Source organism: Vespula vulgaris, chromosome 21 (genome assembly GCF_905475345.1).
Source record: "Vespula vulgaris chromosome 21, iyVesVulg1.1, whole genome shotgun sequence".
NCBI lineage: Eukaryota > Metazoa > Arthropoda > Insecta > Hymenoptera > Vespidae > Vespula > Vespula vulgaris.
The window spans coordinates 1,742,501-1,766,997 of record NC_066606.1 but is presented as its reverse complement, the minus strand read 5'-3'; the positions used below and the strand labels follow the sequence as shown (position 1 = coordinate 1,766,997).

Below are 24,497 nucleotides of genomic sequence, written 5' to 3'. Positions count from 1 at the left end.
ATTCTGTAGATACCTCAGTTCTATCTTCTCTGTCTACATCTATCTATCTCTCTCTCTCTCTTTCTCTCTCTCTCTCTCTATCTTTCTCAATTCTCTATTTTCTATCGTTTCTTTTTTCAAGCAATAAGAAAACGCAGTAATAAATTATTTTTACGGTTTTGAAAACGTCATGGCAAATTGAATTCGTTGCCAGTTATGCGGGATGCGCAAAAATTTTCGGATATTTTCGGTTAGCAATGAAGGCGCGTCACGTAAAGCGATATCGGAGATTTTCGATCGCTATGGGACTTAATCATGACGCGAGGATTGGGATGAAGTATGTGTGTTCAGGAATAGAGAGGAACGCGGGTATGCAAGATCGGTGGCGTGCATAGTTTCTCCAGTTTTCAACTAAAGCGGAATTTATTCCGCTGCGACGCTTTCGATGCTCTTCTTCCTCCTTCTCCTCCTCCTCCTCTTCTTTTTCTATTTTTTCTTTCTCTCTCTCTTTTCTTTTTTTTTTTTGCAAACTATTAGATATAAACCTAGGGAAGTCCGCGTGCGTGGAAAGTGGATTAAACGAAAACGTAAAAAAAGAAAAAAAAAATAAAAGAAAAAGAAAGTAAAAAACAAAACGAAACGAAACGAAAATGAAAGGAAAACAAGAAGAAAAAAAACAAGTAGTAGATAGGATTCTCTACGGCAAACGTTTATTTCGCCAAAATTCGTCGGGTTTTAACTCTTTCTCTCTCTCTCTCTCTCTCTCTCTCTCTCTCCACGTGTTTTATCTACCACTTCCTCCCTCCTCCTCACATCTTCTCTGGTACTCCCTGCCTTTCTCTGCCTCTCTCCCACCATGCGGAACTTTTTCGATCTAACTTTATACCTCGTGACGTCGGTGAAAATATTCGTTTTTCAAGCCTTTCTCAAACCATCGCTCGATGGTTCTCGTTAAAACGTAATTCCAAGGGAATTACGTTTTCAATGATGCAACTTTATTGATCTTTCTAATACTCCGAGCTATTAAAATACTTTATGGGGACGTGGGGGTGGTAGGTCGTAGGTCGGAATCTATAAATAAACGATTTATATAGGAAATAATGTTATCATCGATGGGGGAGGAGGCATGCGGACGTGAATTTAAAAAAAGAAAGAAACAATGAAAAAAATTAGACCAAATAAAAGAACAAGTGGATCGAGAGAAGATAGAAAAGAACAAAGGAAAGAAACGAAACGTTTCGTGAAATATATTTTATTTGGACCGACAAAATGGCGTCGTATTATTTAATTGACTAATGAATTAACTACGTTGGGTACGAATCGCCTTGCAAAAATTTCGCGATCGGAAATTCCTTCGAAGTAGAATTGTGCTATTCGTATTATTCGTGGGGATTCGTGGTGAAACGCGAGAACGTGATACGTGTTTGAAAAAGCATTGGAAATATTTATCATCGGAGTGAATTCGGTTTAATGGACACGCAGAACTTGGAAACGTCAGATCGTATAGCGATCGAAGCGAAGAAATTTTCTGATTTTCTGGTTTTTTCTTTTTGTTCTTGGACCTTTTTTTTTTAAAATAAAAAGAGCTTTCTCGGTCTTTTTATTTTTTCTTTTTTTTTTTCCCTTTTCATTCGCAACAACAATGTCGTTTTGCAATATCGAACGGTTCGTTTTAGAACGGTGACGATTTTACGACGATTTAATCTCGAAATTAAACGAGATTCGTAAGTTCGAGATTTATAAACGCGAAACTTTGTAAGATAAATAAATGAGTAAATAAAATGGTAAAGGAAAATGAGAAAGAAATTCTCGATCGATACTTTATAAATAGTTTAAATGTTCTCTTAAATGACGTATACATAAAAAAAAAAAAAAAAACTAATAATTCGTGTGAAAGTAAAAAAATCCCGTTAATGATTTTATTACTTGAGATCTGCGTACGTTTCATCGTGAGATTCATAAGTGTGAACGTTATGAAAAAAAGAAAATAAAAAAAAAAAAACTTGTTCGATGCAAGGATACTTTGTAGAAAGTATAAATATCCTTTTAATAAGAGAAGTACGAAAAACGAGAAAGCATTCCTCATAAAATTTTCTCTCATAAATAACTTCATTTTCAAATGAAAAAAAAAAATATATATATATATATTTGATGTACATCGAAAAGAACACGTACAATTAGTGCGAAAATAAAATAATCCATTAACAACTTTCTTTTTTTTATTCGAGAGCTATACTTCATCGAGATCCGACAGAGTTAGAGCGAATGATATCATCTTTATCGTTTCACGATGAATGATCTCGTCGATCGTTCGTACGTAGTTGGTTGAAAGCACGATCGCTCAAGGAACATTTTTCTTTCATAATAAAATAAAAAAAAAAGAAAAGAAAAAAGAAAAGAGAGAGAGAAAGAAAAGAAAAGAAAAGAAAAAAGAAAGAAAGAAAAAAGAAAGAAGAAAAGAAAATTACGAGCGGGTTACTAGCGCGAAAAAACTTATGAGCCAATCCTCTTCCTTCCTACCTATTCACCCTCCGTCGAAGGACATCTCAGCTTTTGGTACTTAACGATTCTCAAACGGATCTCGAAAAGGGAAGATACTCACGAGTTCGAAAATTCTACGTGAAATCCTACGTGAGTTCTCGCAAGTGGTGGCTTAACGATATTTTCTCGTGGGAACGAGAATTCACTTCTTTTTTTCCTTCGTTCTCTTTCCTTTTTTCCGGCTTCTTTCTTTCTTTCCTTTTCTTTTCTTTTCTTTTCTTCTCCTTTCCTTTCCTTTCCCTTCTTTGTCTTTTTCTATTTTCTTCATTCGTTCTCGTTGGTTGGTGAGCTCGGAAATCACGAAAGGCACGACTCGAAAACGTTTTTCCTGGAATTTCTACCAGCTATTTTCACTTCTCCAAGATTTTTCTTAGCGTATGTATGGCTCCCTCGTTTCTTCTCTCTCTCTCTCTCTTTCTCTCTTTCTCCGACGTCCAATTTTCCTTTTCCTTTCCCGTACACAGTAATTTTTCTCCTTCATTCGCCTCGCAGCGATGCATTCCCGATGTTTGAACAAGAGAGGCGAATATTATTCCGTCGAGTACGAGCGTTCTCGATCTTTCCAGTTCCACTGCAGTGAAACTTGCTCTTTGAGAAGAGCCAAGGAGCAGCTCCCTTTTTACGAGACTCCAACGCGTCGTCTACTGTCTCTTTTCTTCGTCTCTATGAAACCAAGAGAAAACGGAGTGAGAGAGATAGAGATAGAGAAAGAGAAAGAAAGAGAGAGAGAGAGAGAGAGAGAGAGAGAGAGAGAGAGAGAGAGAGAGAGAGAGAGAGAGAGAGCTTGCTTTTTCTTCCGCGAGTAGAATTTCACCACCCCGTTTCTCCTTCACCTCCTCCCCTCTCTACCACCATCTTTATTTTCTCCTTCTCCTCCCCCATTTCCCCCATCTCTCAACCCCCTTCTCACCCTCTTCTCACCTCACCACCTTACCCCACAGAGAGGTGACTTTCTTTGCTCGAAAAGAATATGAGAGAAGGAAAAGGGGACGCGTGAAATAATTTTCACCGACATTTTCTCGCGAACCTTACGAAATGACAAAGTATTTAGTTTAATTATTATATCAGAGTAGTTTATATTAAAGGAATTATATTCCAACGGATTTTGTACGGATATATATATATATATATATATATATATATATATATATATATATATAAAATGGTAATACGAATTTGTATTCTTTATTGGTTTTTTGTAATATTATTGATTATTCCTTCGGATGTCGTTTGATTTATTCTGGATTTTGTTTTGTTTTCTTTTTCTTTCTTCTTCTTCTTCTTCTTTTTTTTAATTACTATCTTATGGGTAATATAAAATCGAATCGTTTAGATGGTTTTGATGAAAGTGAATTTGATGGAATTAGAATGATTGGTAACAGAAGTATTTCGAATTGAAGGTAAACTAAAAGGGAAAATGATTTTAATGTAGAAAAAAGAAGTAATCGTATATTGCTGTAAGGTTTTGTATGTAGTCGTCAAAAGTGATTCTTCGATCGTAACATTTAAATGTAAAAAGGTTTTTTCTACAAAATTTTCAATCTTCGATCTTCCACGTTGGATTAATTTAAAAATGACATATGTATGCATGTATGTATATATATATATATGAATGTATGAATGGTTTGAATGAAAATGAGTTAATGAATTAAAAAACGAAAGAGAGAAAGAAATGTTTCAAGACGAAAGAAAAATAAAAAAAGAAATTACATTACTACAAAAAAAAGAAAAAGAAAAAGAAAAAGAAAAAAGATTAATGAAATAAAAAAAAAAAAAACATACGTGAAATTTTGTTTGCAGCAATCAAGAGTGATTCTTTGATCGTAATATTGAAACGTTACGTAGTAAAAGACCTTCAAAAAGAGATTTTCAATTTTCAATTTTTCGCGTTAGATTAATTTAAAAATGATGTATGTAGGTACATGCATATATATATATATATATATATATATATATATATATATATATATGTACGTACATATGTATGTACGTATGTATGTATAATATCTAGATAGGTCGGAGGTCAAATTCTTATGGTTGGATAAACTTGATTCGATCTTTGTAAAAATCGTCTTAAGATATCGTTCTATGTCGTTCTATTCCCCGAACGGTATTACCCTTGGGCCTACTGGATTATATATTTTCCAAAAAAGAGATAGATAGAGAGAGAGAGAGAGAGAGAGAGAGAGAGAGAGAGAGAGAAAGAAAAGCTTCGGATATTTATAAGTATGCTAATTTTATCGCATTCGTTCGAAATAACGGGCCTCGTAGAGTATAAAGGTGACTAGGCTATACGAGATTAGGGGTATGTGTTAGTTCAATGGTGAGAGTATAGAATGAGGAAGGGATAGGGAATGGTTGAAGGGTGGTCAGACAGAGAGAGAGAGAGAGAGAGAGAGACCGAGGACGGTTAGCACGGAGAAACGTGTTAGCGTGAAAATTCATTTAACCACGGGCAATACCCACACACGTATCCACACACGTACACACACATATACACACAAATATCACACACATACTTGCGGTCCAACTAACGTTGCGCGTTACGCGTCGAAAATTTAATGGAAGAGCTATATTCGATACGTCACGTTGTCTCGACCAGAGGTTAAATGGATTTTGAACGGCGTTTCAATCAATACTAAAATTACGTTTGTGAAAGCACGAGTTCGAGATATCTGCCCTCTCTTTTTCTCACTTTGTATGGTGCAGATACCCTTGGGTTCGTTGGTCGAACAAACAAGAAACTTTTACGAAAGCGAGCTTATATTTTAAATATAATTTCACGATCTTTATCGTTTATTCTTTGACGATTCATTTTTTCTTGCTTGATTCATTTTTTTCTTCTTTTTTATTTATTTATTATCTTATTAATTTCTTTTCAGATGATCTTATTCATATATTTTCAGAAACTATTGTTATATTATTATAGATTGATTGAGTGTGTGTGTGTGTGTGAGAGAGAGAGAGAGAGTGATTGTTAATGAAAGCGAGTGAGAGGTAAAATATTATAGTAAAATATGCAACGTGTTATAATCGTTTGAGAATAATTACTCAACGTGATTTTTTTATCGATGAATAATTAAAACGAACTATTTAGTTGACGATGTCCTATGGGGTATCTATCTCCTTTATGAGATAGGAGAAAATGAGCTTCTTAGAACGTTCGTGTCGCGTCGTCTAGTTCGCTACTATGAAAAGGGTGATGTGGGTAATTTAACTGCTTGCTAAATCCCGGCTTTATTTGGTAACGCTTTGGTAAGGGTTAATTTGCGAGTCTCCGTGTGGTATCTATCTAGCCAACCTAGTTCGAGAAGGTTTATTACGGTAAAATACTTAAAAAGGGTATGCGTAGTAAAAGCCCTTTTCTTGTGTAACCCTCTCTCTTTCTATCTCAATGTTCTCTTCTATCTTATCTTATCTTTTGCTACAAATTACTCCAATTTCTTCAGCCATACTCGTAAAAAGTATATATGGTTTGGTTCGTTCGAATAAATTTGAAAGAATTATTATTGTTGTTGTTTTTTTTTTAAAGAGAGAGACGAGAGACACGCTGGATGGTTTTTATGCAATTTTTAATTTAATACTTTCATATTTTTAGATGTTCGTTTGTCGATAATATGCATGTACAAGTGTTTCTTTTTTTTTTTTTTGTATCTAACGATGTAGAAGATACGTATTCGTCTAATAATCTAAAGAGAATATTCGCTCTATTTGATTTTGGATATCAACGATAGAAACTTTTAGTTGGATAACGTTTTGTATTTTGAAATATTTATTAATTTTGCTGATAATGTTCTATTACATAGGTATATGTCATAAAATATGTATTTGATTTTATTTGTACGGTTCTATTTGTTCGTGGCTTCTGTGGTTGAAATAGATTATCGATATTTACATAGTAAAACGTATAATAGGTGATATAAGTTAATGTAACAATTCTAAACGCAAAATTGTTTGACGCTTAATTATTTGTACTGATCAAAGTATTCATATACATATATGTGTGTGTGTATGTGTATACATAGTGACCATTTATTTTACATAATACCATTACCATTAATTAATTAATAATAAACATTAAAAGCAAAGTAGACATACGTAGAAGTGTTACATTTTTAAATCGATCGAACGATCGATAAACGTTAAAATAAATAATACAAAATAAATATATAAAGGAAATAAACGAGCCAGTTAAAATATCGATCAAAACTTTTCCTGAAAATTTGTTTATAATGAAAGCTTTTAAAATCACTCGTTACGTCATTCGTGTGCTACTACTATTACAGTTTCTACTGTACTACTACTACTACTATTACAAACAAGCTCAAATGTCATAGTACGGAAGGATTCTGAACGGTTGGACGCACGGGTGAAGATTTACCATTGTAAATTGGTAACTATGGTTGAAGCTCAGCCACTCGTACGCAGTACGTGCCTCTCGTCGGCAGTTCGGGCTCGCACACTTACGATAATTCGCTTTGCTAATTTTCAATCGCGATACGTGACGGTCAGCTTCATGCGCGAATGCATAAATATTCGTTCTGATGATCGAACCGTGATGCAGGAGAAGGAGATAAATAAATGTACATATGGACGAAAAAAAAAAATTAAAAAGAGAGACAGACAAAAAGAGAGAGAGAGAGAGAGAGAGAAAAAAGTTTTATCATACTAAAAGCTTGAAGGTTGTGTGATTAAAGGAGAAAAGAAAGAAATTAAGGATTTAATTGATCGCTTCGAACTAAGCTTTCAAGTTTCAATACATATATGTATATATATATATATATATATATTATAACGAACTGAGTACTGGTTGCATTTCAATAATTATTAACAACGGAATGTATTTAAATAAAGTAGATATCAATTTTACAATCCATTCGAATGTTGTTGCAAGATAAAACAAAAAAAAAGAAAAGAAACAAAGAAAACGAAAGAAGAAACAATGACGTTGAGGCGATATTATAACCGAGTGAAATTTCATTCATACATAAGTGTAAAATCATGTTATATTTTAGGGAATAATAAAAAACGACCGCGTCGGGAATAATCTATAGAAAATATTTAATGAACGATCGGTTCTATCTATTGTATCAATCGTCAATGTTTTTCAAAAGAAAATTCAATAGATATATTATATAGATATATCGGATATTAAATAGTTGTAGATAATAGAAAATCTTAGGGTTCGAAGAGAAATAAGAACGAGAGAAGTAATAAATTTGGTGCAACAAACGGAAAAAGACAGAGAGATATACAAAGGCAACGATAGAGAAAAAGAAGGAGAAAGAGAGGGAGAGAGAGAGAGAGAAAGAGAGAATAGGGCTGAGTTTTCGAAGTAGGGGGTTCAAATAGACAGCGCAGATCCACGGCGTAGCACTGCACTGCGGCGAATAGAATCTCGTTTCGTTCCTACGCTTGTAGTTACGTGTGATTGTGTTCGTAATAGTGATACACGTAAATACATCTATCTATATATATATACATACATACATACATACATATATATATATATACATACACACAAGTTCTCTACGTACTACGAAAGATGACAGTAGTAGAACTATATAGAAACGTATGCACGCGGAGAGTGTTACTAGAAATAGAGAGATAGTACTATACTACATACTCGTAGGTACCTACTCTTGTCCACAAAGGACCCGTTCCAACGTTACTCTCGCACTTGTATCTATTTGCATGGAAGACGTTAGTGGCTTACGTATTCGATGTTTGTCGATTGCTATTCAAATCACGAATTTCCCCATGAAAATAGTTTGTTACTGTGTTATTTCAAATATTTACAACGATTGTTCAGAATGTCGCTCGGTGTTACAAATTTAATCGTCGTGGGGGATATTCGTTTATTATTTATTAAAGAAAGTTTCAAGCGAACATTTTCTATGGTCGCGCATTAATGCTTTATTATTTAATATCGTGCATAAATCAATTGTATTCTTCTCCCTTTTTATGGTATTTTAATTTTCCAAGGAATCATAAATCTTGTATCTATTTGCGTAAAAGACGTTAGTGGCTTTTACGTATTCGATGTTCCTCGATCTCTATTCGAATTACGAATTTCTTCATGAAAATAGTTTGTTACCGTGTTATTTCAAGTGTTTACAACGATCGTTCAGACAGACGATTGGTCAGTGTTACGAATTAAATCGAAATAACTTTTGCATAATTGTTTTGTATACAGAAAGTTTTATGTAAACTTTTTCTATGATTAAACTTTTTCCATGGTTACGTGTTGTAAACGCGAGAATATTGAATTATACAAACGTACGATATATCTTTCAAGTATTTCGTACATTTCAATGTTTAGTATAAATTCGTTTTGCTTTCTCTCCTTTTATATTCATGTATTTTTCGTTCTTCGTACGCACCACAGCTATTCGGAGAATTAGAAAATTATATTCGTTGCTCGTATAAATTCTTCGTTAGTAATAATAATAATAATTATTATTATTAATATTAATCATTATTACACGCGTTATCATGCGAGCAACTTCGTTGTCGGAGTTTCGCTTATACAAAATGTAAATGGGAGAATAAATTATTATTCACAGGGAAACTGAAAAGTAGTTTCGAGTTTAATCGTGTTGTAATATGGTCGATAAAAATTTCATTCTGTTGGGTAGTTACGAAGGACCAATTAGAAAACACGAGAGAAAAAGAGTGAAAGAGAAGGAAAGAGAGAGAGAGAAAAAATACAATTTTTTTTCTCTTTAGCCAATTAAAAATTTTTTAATTTCGTTTTATCCTAGTAAGCTTGCTTACAAGGGAACATCTCGTTGTAAACATTTTTTCTTACTTCGAATCATTATAAATACGTAGAGTATTAAAAGTTGTAAGATGGCAGATTTTTGTTTGCATTTTCTTTTGTTACCAATAAACGACTTAAAGGCGTCAACACGTCGTAGTAGCGCTTCGAATCTCGTCGGTGAAAATTTTTCTCTTTTCATTTCTTTTTTTCTCTTTTACTCGCGACAAAATTCAGAGCTCGTTTTATCGGAAAACGTTTTAGACAAATATTGTTGGGTTTTTAACGTAACAGCAATATGGCGCTTCGTTAGAAATTTTATTCTTTTTTCTGTTCTTTTTTTTTTCCTTCTTTTTTTCGTTTTTCTTTTTCATCGGAAATATATTATGTACTTTTGTTACGAGGCAATTAAATCATTTTTAATTAATAAGAAAGATGTATAATTACTGATTGAATCGATTCATTATTTTCACTTATCATTTTAATTATATCGTTTCAGATAGTACAGCACATGGTATACGTCGTTTAAAAGCGGACATTTTTCAAGAATGGCCGTCAACGGAAAAAGGACCATACTTCGACACCTCGGTCCCATCGAATATGACCGGCTTAGTCGGGAAAACTATTCAGCTGGTTTGCAAAGTGAAGAATCTCGGAAACAGAACGGTAACCACCCACTATAGCATCTTGTTGTATCTCTTCTCATTCTTAAACATAGAATACATTAGCAACATTTTTCTTGAAAAACTTTTGCCATGAATATAACATAGATATTGTAACTACATCAAACCTAATTTCCACGATATATATATACATATATATGTGTGTGTGTATAAGTTAAGTCAGCTTGATCTAATCGTTTAAGAGGTTACTACATACTAGACTATTTAAAAATGATATATATATATTTTTCCGAAAAATCAATTTTCTTCAATTTCTCAAATATACATAACCCATTGATTTAACTTCACAATATTCTCAATTATTCGTAGTGTTGTGCTTTGATAATATTATCGAAGAAAACTAAAAAAGAGAGAAATCGAGAAATAGTTCCGAAAGATCTTTCCCTTTTTTCTTTCTCTCGTTAAAAAGTGTCGATTCCTTTATTAACTTTCTAAAAAAAAGGAAAAAAGGAAAAAGAGAAAAGAAAAAGAAAAAAATGATATGGTCAGATGATCAGATTCACGTAGAAATGAATTGAAACCATTCGAAAGATCATCCACGTAGATTGAAAGTTCCGATAACCAATCTCTCTCCTCTCGTTTTATCCTCTCTCTCTCTCTCTCTCCAATCTCTTTCTCTTTGATATCAGAGACAGTTGACGATGATTCAAAGCGAGCGTGTAAATTAAATCATAGTTAACGTTTATTCAGCCGAGAAATTATCTCTTTCTGTTCTTTACCACATCTTACTGTTCCTTTGGAACCCATTGGAAGAATCTTTGCTAGATCTTTCAACCCTTTCAAATGCGTCGCGAAAGTTTTCACAGGTTTAGGAAGGACGATTAAGTCGAGAAAGGGAGAAAGATAGAGAGATATAGAAAGAGAAAGAGAGAAAGAGAGAGAGAGAGAGAGAAGTCACTTCCCTTTCATTCTAAAAGTATGTATGTATGTATATATACATATATATATGTACGTCTTTATATATAGAGTGTAATGCCGCTTGCGGGTTACCAGTTTTAATCCCGAAACTCATTTCTATGCAAAGCTCGGTTGCTCACATTTATGCCTGTCCTGGAAGTACGTGTGTACCGTCTAATACGTTTCGTTGATAACGCACGTTTTATACTTGTTCACTTGTTCGTTGCTGAACGGCCCTATGTAGGAAAATTGAGATTCCGCGGTCGAGGGAAATTACGAAGATCGCGGCTACGTCTCTCTCTCTCTCTCTCTCTCTCTTTCTTTCTTTTTCTCCTTCTCTGTCTCTTTCGTCTTCTTTTTTAAATCAAAAAAAATTTTTTTCAACCATGTTTTTTTCTTTCAAACGCAAAGAATCGAGAAAGCTTGAACGGATGTGTGTGTTTGTTTATGTACGTACATAGGTTTATCATCATCAAGCATGAGAACAAAAGTTTACTTCATCGTCTTGACGATTTCATATTCTTGTGGATTTTTTTATTTTTCATTTTTTATTCTTTTAAGAGAGAAAATAATCGTTTTATTATTACGGAAGATTAATTGTAATTGAGTATCAATAAATCGGAATAAAGATCGTAGGTAGCTTTGATTCTAATTATTTGTTAATGGTAAATGGAAATATTTGGGATAATTGATAGATTCTATCGAATTGATTAATTTTAATCGGAGAAATTATCTAACTTACTTGCTCGAGATTTTTTTTTTTAATATCTTTTGTATTAATCATATATAAAAAATGTACACAAATGAATTATATTAATGTTATTATTTAATCTGTCGTAGATATGTAGCATTAGAGGTTCAATATGTCCGAAATTAATGACGTCGAAGAGTACGCACGTTTTTTTTGCTTAAAAAATAATAACAAAAAAAAAGGAGAGAGAGAGAGAGAGAAAAAAAGAGTAAAGCAAGTTGGCACGGATAAACGTGGAATATTTTTCGTGGTTGGAATTAAAAGCACGATAGAATGTGTGAGATACATGCATATATATACGAATACCTATACACATAACTAAACACACACACACACACACATATATATATATGTATGTACGTCGACAGGAAGAATGCTTTCGATTATAAAAGAAATCACGAATTCTCCTTCGTAATTACAAACGATACACTTTTTAATTAATATCGAGCGTGTTTTAAATCTTATCAAGTTGCAAACGTTAATATAAATTCCGTAAAATCGCATTTCGGTTACGTCGATTACGCAAAAGCGGATAGATTTAATCTCTCTCTCTCTTTCTCTCTATCTCACATTTATCGAATTTGTGGTTATTCATTAGGTAAAATACCATTGTCATTAAGCTTCGAACAATGCCAATAAATTAGTACGATGAAAAATAATTTTTTCCTCGTTAGCTTGATAACCACATAGTCCGATCGTATATCTATATTCGTTATAGATTACGTATCTAATATATATATATATATATAAATCTATTCGAATATGTATACATACATACATATGCATATATACGTATGTACAGAAAACAGTGTATCGTTTTCGTGAAAATCACTTTATACTCGAATCCTCGAGTGATCCTGAGTCTACTTAACTAGTCTCGAAGTTTCGATCATTAATACCGGAAGCCCAGAGAATTTTCAACTTTTCCTTTTGGCATTGTTCGAACGATTAGTTGGAAAAGGGTTCATACATTTTCGTACAGTTTCGCCTCTTATTCCATTCTCGATTCGAACGAACGTAAAGTTCGTTTATGCGAACATCGTAATCCTATTTTACAATTATTTCGATAGCGCTTATATTGATTATTCGATTGTGCGAATAAATCTGATATTGTTTTTTACTTTTCCTTATTTCATTTCTAAATAAATATTTATAGATTAAATACGTATAAACATACTCGCTCTCATCGATTTATTTTCATATATTTGAATTATTTTCAAATTTTTATTATTAATTATTTTCTTCGAGGAATACTTGCAATTTTTTTTTTTTTGTAATCATATATTATCATCGTTAATTATTAATCGTTTAAGTATCTTATTTTCTTCGTGAAGAACAATCCATACGTTTAATCGAATTCAACGTAAAGTTCGTTTATGTGAACATCATAATCCTATTATACAACTATTCAGATGCCGATTATATGGGATATTCTACATGCGAATAAACCCGAAATCGTTTGTTATGTTCCTTTCGTTTTTCATCTGTATATCTACATAAGTTCTTTGAAAGACACGATAAATACTCATTCGTTTCGAAGTTAAAAATATATTCACGAATTTGAGTATTTTCCAGTAGATTTTTCTTTTGATCATATATTATCAGCTTTTCCTCGTTAATATAATTCATAATTTCTAATATTTATTTATAATCGATATAATAATGAAATTACAATATTTATAAATTTATATATTTCTTATTTACATTTAGATGAAAATACTTGTTCAATTTAGATTCATTTACAAATATCTATGTATTAGTAATTTCGTTAATTTTTTGTTTGTATCAATTATTAAAAAAACAATATTTGTTATGCATTATACAGGTGTCGTGGGTAAGGCATCGAGATATTCATTTGCTGACCGTGGGACGTTACACTTATACCAGCGATCAACGTTTCGAAGCAATGCATACGCCACATTCGGAAGAATGGACATTGCAAATACGATATCCTCAAAAAAAGGATTCCGGTGTATACGAATGTCAAATCTCTACGACACCGCCTATCGGACTTCCGGTTCATCTTACAATAGTTGGTAAGTGGTCAAAGAATTTCGTTGATTGTAATTTCTTTTTTTAAATATTTTTCAGAGTTTCAAACAGTCCGATTCAATTTTACTATTAACGAGAGATCAAGATAACCAAGTAATCAAGTTTAATCGTTTATTATTGATAATAATCGATCGATAAAAGAACAACATTTCTTTTTTTAATTCTCCATGAGATATGAATCGTTCGAAGACTAACAAAAAATCTATTACATATATACAGCGTGTCGATCATGATTATTATGAGATCCATTGATTCTTTTTTTGTTTAAGAAACAAATAGGAAAGATCTACTAACTCTTTCGGGGTAGAGATTGTAAAGGGTATTTTACAATAGTTTATTTATTATTATTTTTTTTTTTTTACATTTTTCAAGTTAGAAAAAATGTTTATATATAGTCGTAGAAATTCGTGTAGAATGCTTGCCATCGAACGTTCTATGTGTCCTTAATTATTCGATGATAAAAATGTAAAAGATATTTCGACTTAGGGAAGTATTTTTAATAGTATATTTAATGCAAGACTTTATTCAATAAGAAATCCATTAGAATCCTTTTCAGGGACGCGATGTTAATCGAATTATTTGGAATTCGATTAAAACTTAATAATAATTCTTTTAAATGATAAAACGGAAAATTAGCTATTCTCCTTTCTCTCGTTATACATATATATACACACACACACACACACACACAATATAGTATATATTCATACATACAGTTATATATATATATACACACATTTATATATACCTATACATACCTGTATAGATATACATATACAAATATATATATATATATGTATCTATATATGTATGTGTATAAAAGGCTATATATACATATATAAATATATATATAGCCTTTTTAGTTTATCTCGTAGAAGGAAGATTGAACATATCCTTAATGGAAGTAACACCACATGGGACCCGATCTCGCTCCGTTATATCTTACGCAGATACGCTTTGGAATGGAATTTCGTATCCACTTGCTTTTCTCTATCGCATCGACACTCGCTTTGAGAAAGAATTTAATCAGTCTCTATTCGAGGATGGAATATAGAATACTTTATCCTTTCCCCTTTTCTTCTTTATTTTTCTTTTTTTCTTTTTTTTTTCTTTTACGTGTGTATATATGTATATGTGTGCGCACGTGTGTGTTTATATATATATATATATATATATATATATATATATATATATGTGACTATTTTGCCAAAGAAACGCATTCGAAATTTAGTTCTCGTATATTTCTATATAGAACAAATTCTCTTTTTACTCGTGGTTTTACTACTCGCGGAATGGAAATATCCTATAGCGTAATTTGAATGATATATCGTACATCTATATATGTACGTGCATGTGTATGTGTGTATATAAACTTGAAAAATTGTTGAAATTAGAAAAACATTTTCCTAATTACAAAGAGAGAGAAAAAAATAGGAAGAGAGAGAAAGAGAGAGAGAGAGTTTATTAATTAAATGAATAATTATTAATTAAATTATTTGCTCGAATCGATTTTATTGGGGTAATTTCTTTTCTTCGGGATATTGAATGAGAGTATAAATATGAAATTGATAACAGAGATAAGCTCATAGAGAACAAAAAATTTTTTTTTCCCCTTGAAATCTCTCTGAAGTCTGTTTTATTAAAAGCTTAGAGATTAAGTTGATAATCGTTTAATTTATTTTTTAGAACTTGGACATTTTTTCTTTTCTCTCTCTCTCTCTTTTTTTTTTATTGTAATATTTACGATACCTTGTTAATTCGATTAATAATTTAAGAAATATTTTATATAATTCTATTGAGAAATGCCAAAATATCGAATAACTTTGATGCTTTCAAAAACGAGAGAAGAACTTTTTTCTGTTTGTTCGTCCAAAGGTTCGTTCTATTAATTAAAAAAAAAAAAAAGAATTCGGATACATGAAGAGAGGATTTTAAAATTGCAGGAAGTCGGTATACAGCATGTACACTTTTTCCGATATAATCTTCTTCGATTATCGATATTTTTCTTTAGCTTGAAGCGAAAAATATTTCGATAAACTTCTCTCTCTCTCTCTCTTTCTCTTTCTCTCTTTCTCTTTCATTCTTTTTCTCTTCTGCCCCTCTCTGTCTCTCTCTTTTTATCTTTCTCATACGCCCAACTTTTATATTCCTTTCCGTCTTAATTTCTTTAAATTTTCGATAACTCTTCCATAGATTTTAGTTTGAAAATTAAATTTGTTTTGTTTGAGGTAAAGGATAAAGTCATCCTTTGTATTAAAATTAAGCAAAATATATGTGTGTGTGTATATATATGAATTATTCCAGATTAATAATATAACATAAACAATTATTATTACTACATTTATATATTTTCTAAGTTCGCCAAAATGGCCGATCTTCTTCAAGACATTTATAGAGAAAATCGGTAAAGAGAAATTTAATGAAACTTTTATAAGTAAACAATATAATAAACTGTGATCGATTCATTAATCTAAATTTTAGTTTTCAAATTTATATAAATTTGGTAATAATTATTTATTTATTAAATGAGTAATGACTCTTTCCTCCAATATACGTCATCGTAACGATGACAAGTAGGTTGCATCAATGTTAGTGACTGAAGTGGTATACTAAGAGACTCTTATTTTCGGTTTTATGCCTTTAACATTTTCATCCTTTCAACATATACGTAATCTAGCTTTTGCGACTCCATTATGGCTGCTCCGCTAAGATGAGCCAAAGGCGAGGGCCTTTATATATATGTAGGTCCTCAGAAGCGCTTGGGTCCATAGTGTTTGACAATCACCAGTAGTTCGCAACTCTGCGGTTTTATTATTATTATTATTCTTATTATTATAATCCTTTTTTCGTATTATCAGAGCAAAAGGTCTGATCCTTTCGAAAAAGATTCAACCATGTTTCAAAATAATTTCGATCATTTTTTCTTTTGAGGAATTATCAAACTATTTTTTTTATGTTTCTTGAATAATGAATTTTCGATATATTGCGTATATAGGGTGTCCCATTTATATCGATAAATTGGAATATCAAAAGAAGTTGTTTGTATAATTTCTGATATGAAAGGACGTATAGGATAGTGCCAATATTTTTTTTTTTTATTAGTCTCATGGTGAAGGAATTATTCGAAGCCAAATTGATTTGTTTAAATGGAGCTCTCTCTCTATATATTTTTTTTTATCGTCGTTCGATGATACTTATCGTGTCGTACGAGATCATTCATTATTATAGAATGTTACAAGTTGTATTACAAATTTGTGAGTTCCTAAAGAATATAACACTGTATCATCGGTCGTTTGGTTATTAGTCTACACGTTGTAAACAAAGGCTGAACTTCTTATCTCCCTTTATCCTTCTCAAACTACCGATCTAAGTAAACGAAGTTTATTTCTTAAGAAGTTTTACCTTTGTTCATAGTATGCAGCCTAACAGCGATACAGTTATAATCCTTAGGAACTTATAAATTTATAATGTATAACTTTTTACAATAATAAATAACCTAATAAAGCATGTCGTTCAATTCGTTTGAACAATTATGTTGTCGAACTATGAAAAGAAAAAACGAAAAGAAAAAGAAAAAAAAAGGAAATTTAAATTTAAATTTGAAATTTCCTCGGTCATTTGACCCTTAAAAAAAAAAAGAAATAAGTAGAAAGAAGAAAAAAAGAAATAAGATGACACATCGATAAAGGACTTATCATTGTTATGACAATTAATTGTAGATACGATGAATGGGATTATGGTAATCTGTTTCCGTTTCCATACTCTACTAAAACGATTTTCAAAATGTGTTTCGTGAAACAAACAAAAAATTTCATTGATTCCGCGTAACAATCTTCCGCGAATTGGATTATTGAATTACAGTCAAATTTTATCTTACTCGTGCTAGGGATTTTTTATACTTTTTTTTTATAAAATTTTGTTTCATCGTATAAAATCTGAATTAATTACCGTAACAATATTTTCTTTCATTTAATATACCATTAAATTTTAGAGGGAGAGAATAGGTCCATTATTAAAAAAATATATAAAGGGATTTACGATCTTTGAAAAATTTTCTGACGGGTTCCACGATCATAAAAGTTTGGGAATATCTGGTCTACGAGATTGTTAGTTAATTAAATAGAGTACAGGTCTATTGTAAAGATTTTAAATGGATGGGTCCTGGAATTTTCTGATAATACCGGCCCACGTATTCACTATCATCGTTCATTGAATTTCTATATTATATGGATTTTTGCATTTAATATTCTTTCAATAATTTTTATGTCCTGTATTTTTTATATTTTATGCGTTGAAGGGAGATCGTGTGATTCCATTTGCCAATATTGCTATTAGAACTATTCTCATTTAATTATTCTTTTATTTTGTTTTTTAATTTTTAATTATCAATTTTCTTTTTTTGTATGTTGTCCGAAAATTATAATAACGATATTGTTTTTATCGTTTTCAATCGTGTATGCGATGTAAGATTTATTGTACGCATTTGTTTCATTCGTGTGATATCCCAATGTAGATTCACTCATTTAATTTTGTTTAATTATAATTTCTAATTGATATTTCCAATACCATTGTTTTTCGTGTATTAATTTTTTTATTTCTCGACGAAGTATTTTAACAACTGTGTTATATCTTTCTGTATATTCCATCCATACGAGGAGTTTGCATTTGCTAATTATGTGGTTCATGGTTTCCGAGTTTTGTTGATATTTTCTGCATTGTTCTGTTTGAATACCTCGGTATTTTATTATGTGCTATTATTTGACCGTTGTGTTAGCCAAGTTATTAAGGTCTATTTATACGGTGTTCATATATGATATAGTGATGTTATTCGTATAGTGATTTTTCTCTGATCATTGAGTATATTTCAATCGTGTCAATTTATTATTAATTTGATCAATGTTTGATGTTTGTGATTGCTTAAGGTTTAGAAATGTATATTCTCTATCTGCTTGAACTATTATTAATTAATACATTCGATTAATTTATTGGGATAATTTCTTTTTTACATCAGTTTTGTTATTTCATTTTATTATTTACTTCTTTATTATATCTCCTTTCTCTTATTTCTATGTGAGTGTGACATCGACCCTGTCTTTGTCTCTAAGTATCGATGAGAATGATGATAGTACGTGTTAAATCGCGATTGTTTTGTGTATCAGTGAGATCGATGATGGGATTATAATTTCATACGTATACATATGTGTAATACTCGTGGCACTTTCCTTTTTGATATTTCCAATTGTTCTGGGATAGTGTATGGGATAGTGTCGTTGATCATTATTGAACGTTTTCAATCTATCAATCATTCTCTTTCCACCATGATGTTTGTCAATTCTGTGAAGGTTCTTTGAAAAAAAAGGAAAAAATAAAAGGGCAAAAAAAAAGTTGAGAGCAACTGTTGTCATGGTATTCATGACTCCGATCGTTTTCCAATCTGTTAGCTATCCAGCTGTAGTAGCAAGGTATGACATGCGGATTGTGTTTAACCCCTTCGAGCGATACATTGTCGTACGAATCCTGTTTTGATGTTTGCAGGAACATACCCTCTTTTGTAAAACATTTTCAACTTGGAAACGGTGTGGTTATTATTATTATTATTATTATTGTTATTACTATTATTATTATTATTATTGTCAGGAGTAGTATTTTGGCTGACCTTCGTTACGTCTGTTCAGCGTAAAACCACCATTGTCTGGTATGCTGTCACCACCAGCCATGTCTCCCAGGGATTCAGGGCCAATTTCGAATGTCTGCTTATTTCGTACTCTTTTCTTTTCTTTTTTATTTTTATCTACGTTTATTAAGGGTGCTTTCCTCCTTTCCCACTTCTCTCTCTTTCTATCCTTTAAATTATTCTTATACGTTGCACAGAAAATGTCACGAGTCAATACTCTTTTTCTTAGAAGCTATAAGGATTTATGATCATCATCATTATCAATCATCATCATCATCATTGTTATTATTATTATCATCATTATATTATATCGAATGTTCTCACGTCTTTTTCTTTTATCTTTTTTTCTTTCTTTTTTTTTTTTAAGGGCAGAATATTAAGATATAACCGGTACTAGTAAATACAAGTTTCTATTATCGCTATTGCGAATTGAGACGGGTTTGTTGGTCTTACTATTGTTATATCTGGAGTGCAACTCCTCTTTTAGGGGAGCTGAATATACACGAAGGGTGAGAGAACAATTTCTCGCAGACTTTCGAGCAGATTTTTCGGGATTACATAGGTTGCAAATGTAATAATGGGAGACGATGTATTTGCATTTACTTTTTTTTTTCTCTTGTATTACTTCTACCTTTTTATCGAGAATATAGTACTTCGCTGTTTTTGCATATTATTTATTATGAATATTATTATTATTATTATTGTTAGTGTTATCTTTTTTGTTTTTTTTTGATACTTTTTTCTTTCTGTTTTTTATTTTGTTATTCTTTAGAATCGTCCACACACGCTCAATTATATTGCAAAGTTTTACTCGTGATTTTCAGTTGATTGGAAATAAATATAATAAAAGGGAACGAAGGAAAGTCTGTACGAGTTTAATTCTTCCCATTCAACTGAAAATTACGAGGGGTAGGAAAAAAAATAAAAGAAATTTGTGCAATATAACGTAACGTGCGTGACCAACTGTACGCGTACAAATTTTGCTCGACGGAGTTTCTGCGTACGCTATTAAACCTTATCGTTCATTTTTCTTTTTTCTTTTTTTGTTCTTTTTTCTTTTCCCTTTTTTTGGAACGGAGAAGAGAAATTTTCTGCGCGAGTGTACATTATAGTTTCACCCCTATAGCAAACTCGAAATTTGTTAATCGAAATTGGAAATCAATTTGATAATCAGTTACACGAAATTAGATAGCCGACGAATAAATTAAATGATATATATATATATATATATACAATACGTATATAATAATAATAATAATAATAATATATTCATATAATTATATTAATAAAAATCAATATAATATTTCAACAAAATAATATCTGATCTTTAAATCTGAAATTCGTCGAATTCCATCGAATATACTAGGTGTTGTAACAAAATAAAACGACGAACAAACAAACCAACAAAAAACCAAAAGTACAAAAAATATAAGAAATACAACATATAAAAAATCAGACGAACCAAAAACAGAAGGAAATCCAAAGATTTTTAGTCTTAATAAATGTTCATTTCGAATGATTGAAATAATGTTACTACTATATATTATATGCAGAAAAAGAGAGAAAGAAAGAAAGAAAAAAAGAAAGAAAGAAAGAAAGAAAGAAAGGAAGAAAGAAATAGAAGGATGGAATAAAATCGAACTTACAAAGAATTAGAGCTTGGCAGTTCGCCGTTAGAGCGTTCGAAATTCGATGACGTCGAGCTCCAACGCTTATTTCTCCCTTGCAACCAATGGAAACTACGTGGAAGTGCCGAGGTTTCCGCATGAACGGAAACTTACGGTGCTAGTAGGCCTCCGGGGAATTGAAAGCATTTGGAAGAATTGTAAATCAGTGCACGAGAGAAATACTCGTGTGTCCCTTTTCCCAGGGAAACTTCTTACAAGGGCGTTTTTCGCGCCGACCTTATTTTTTTTGGTTCACCCACCCTTTCTTTTCCTTCTTTTCTTTTCTTTTTTTCTCTTCTCTTCTCTTTTTTTTTCGTGTAGTACGGACTTTACGAAAAATTGAAGAAAAATATTTGCTAAAAAAGAAAAAAAAAACGAAGAGAAAGAAAAAAAATATATACGTCGAATCTTGTTTCGTTAGCGTCAAAAAAAAAAGATCTGGGAGAATCAATGAAATATTTTCATTGAATTCAAATCGTACACATGGATGATTAGAAAATAATTCTTTTTTTTTTTTTTTAATAGAATAAATGTTTTCGCAGGTTGTTTTATATGAGTGTATTAAGTGGTTCAATATATATTAAATGTGTATATAAATATAGATACAAAGTATCTTCCAGATTTAAATGATCGAACTTCCACTTTCTTGCGATATTAAAATTATATTTGGAACGGGAAAGGAAGACATTTTTAAATGGAATTATGAATCGATCTCTTTTTTTCTTATATAATCTTTTTTCTTTTTCTTTTTTTTTTGCAAAGTAATACAACGTGAGAATAAATCGTTCGGGGAATGATTGTTTACGCAATATTTCTGTTTTTCTCTTTTCTTATTTCCATTCATAAAACGTACTAGTAAAATTCGATCGTTTAAACTTAGGACACTCTACACACACACACACACACACACTTTCATGATTCAGTTGACTATGCCGTTCTGAATAACTCACTGATGATCATAAAAAAAGTCTTTTTTCCTTCGAACAAATTGCTGAATATTTCTATCAGTAGGTATTTCAGAGATTGTGAGAGACCATGTAAATTTCGAAATACATTTTTCATAGAATTATACGATCGTAAAATTGTTTATTTCGGCAATGGGGATACACGAAACGAATACTTCCTTTTTCGATGATTGCTATTAACGAAAATATTCATGATGATTCATGATGATATTCAATAATAAATATTAAGCTAATTCGATGGCATGGATACGATCAAATTGGACGATACCGTCAATTTCTTTTTTTTCCTTTTTTCTGTATCATTGACTTTTTTTTTCGATCGAGTGTACGTACATATGTATTACATAATATTTTATATAACGATCGCAACCGAATAGCGACATCGTTTACAGTACGATGCGCTATCGTACATTTAAAAGAGTTAAATCGATTAAGCTCATTCGCTTCGATATCAAAACTTCTATCACATAACCGTGATCACATAATCGATGGCGAACCTGTGACCCGAGATGGACGTTTAAGTGACCCGTGAACTTTCAAAAAAAAAAAAAAAAAGTTTGAAGTTTTGTAGGTCATTGGGATCGGGGGAAGAAAAAAAAAAGAAAGATAAAAAATTTAAATCTTTTTAAAAACACACGAGAGATAAACAAAAAGGGAAACAAAAAAGATTAAAAAATTTTTGCAATTGAATCAGTAAAATATTAGTGCTTATTTATATTTCACGTTTTCTTAATTATTTAATTATTGCATTTACGTAATATTGTTCCAACGATCGTGATGTTAAAAAAAAAAAAGAAATGATCATCAATTTTTAGTAAAATAATTGAAACAACGTTTGATTTCGTTGTTATCGTTTCTTTTCGTTATTAATAGGATTGATCGAAGAGAAAAAAGATATAGAATTTATATTCCTTTTTCTTTTTTTTTTTTTTTTTTTGAATTACTCAATTCAAATGTTTGATCCACGAGTGGTAAATAGTAGAACAGTTTTGTATATTTGACTTTAACCCTCTTAACCCTCACCTTAAAGAAGGTTCGCAATCGTTGACCTTGTCGAAGAAAGTTTTAAAGCTAAGAGTCGATCGAACAAGTCGACTGCAACTTTTGAAAGTACGCTTTTAAACGTTATTTAATAATGAATTAAATTCTTTTTTTCATCAATTTCGTTTAGTTCTTTAGATCGAATTAATGTAAGTTCTTCCTGTTGTTCATTGATTGTAATTTTAAACGGCGGGAGAAAAAGAGAGAAAGAGTAAAAAAAGAAATATAAAAACATTTGATTGCTTTCCGTTCCACTTCGGACATACTAAAGTTGTTGTTCGTTGTTGTTCACGTTTCTATAGCAAAGTTTAGTTCGATTGGAATAGTTGCTCAAACGTAGATATATAGTAAGGAGTATGAGAGCTGAGAAGCGTAACTCCGAACGATAGAAAAGAAAGAAAGAAAGAAAGAAAGAAAGAAAGAAAGAAAGAAAGAAAGAAGGGAAGAAAGAAAGAAAGAAAGAAAGAAGGGGTAGAAAGTACAGGGTTAGATAAAACGGTAGATCGATAAGTAAGATACCTACTATCTTTGGAGTGTTTCACGAGAGTAAAGAAAAGTAACTCAATTTGTAGCGAAAGTTTGGTACTATTAAATTTGTACTAGTTTAAAAAAGAAAGAAAGAAACAAAAAAAAAAAGATGAAACACTTGTCCCGATAATTACTTATTCGAACAAATTTCGAAATCGCTTTTAAAAGTTTCTAATGTTTTTATGGCTGATCGATTTATTTTGATTTTTTCTTTTTTTACTATTTAGTATTCTACGTTATGAGATAGAAGTAACAGATAAATATCTTGTAATCTTTGTCTCAAGTTGGATTAAATTAGAAATTAGGAAAGTTTGAAGGAACTCGTTCGATATTCGTATAACATGATTCTGTTGACTTCAAACGCTATCATTGAAATCGTATGTACTTTTATCAAGGACGATGTTTGCAACTATCTCTCTCTTTCTCGTTTTTCCTCTTACCCTTCTATTTCTATCGCTCTATCTGTCACTCTATCATTCTATCACTACTTTTCACATCAAGAATTCTCCCCAAAGAAATCGAAGAACCCGTCACTTTTGTCGACACCTGTCACTTTTATAATTCTAGACAAACTGCAAACGTACCTACGTGTAAAGCTACAATATACGTTTACATTGTCAAACGAAATATAAATAAATTGTCCATCAGGATTGTTATGAGATCTAATGATTTTTTTCGACGAAAGAAAAACGAATAAAAAATAGAATATTAAAACCGGTCAATTTTGTTTTCGAAGTGGACAGACCCTTGTCATAAATTCATTCCATTTTGAGTTATCAATAACGATGCTACTGCAAATATATAATCAAACAAAACGATTGAAATATATAATAAAACGAAACAAAAGTTCATTTCGATTTCAAATCCGTGACGCATCTTCTTAATAATCGTAGACTCGAGATTTGAAAAAAAAAGAAGAAAAGAAAGAAAGAAAGAAAAGAAAAGAAAAGAAAAGAAAA

The 24,497-nt window shown here is 31.3% G+C and overlaps 1 protein-coding gene across 1 annotated transcript in view; it reads left to right on the top strand.

The window, feature by feature from the left end:
- The window catches only part of LOC127071325 (A disintegrin and metalloproteinase with thrombospondin motifs 12-like), a 196,019-nt gene that overhangs the window by 73,293 nt on the left and 98,229 nt on the right, over nt 1-24,497 (top strand). The window contains exons 4-5 of the mRNA XM_051010460.1: nt 9,780-9,946; nt 13,437-13,647. Coding sequence (XP_050866417.1) covers nt 9,780-9,946; nt 13,437-13,647 — 378 coding nt within the window. The remainder of the gene's footprint in view (nt 1-9,779; nt 9,947-13,436; nt 13,648-24,497) is intronic.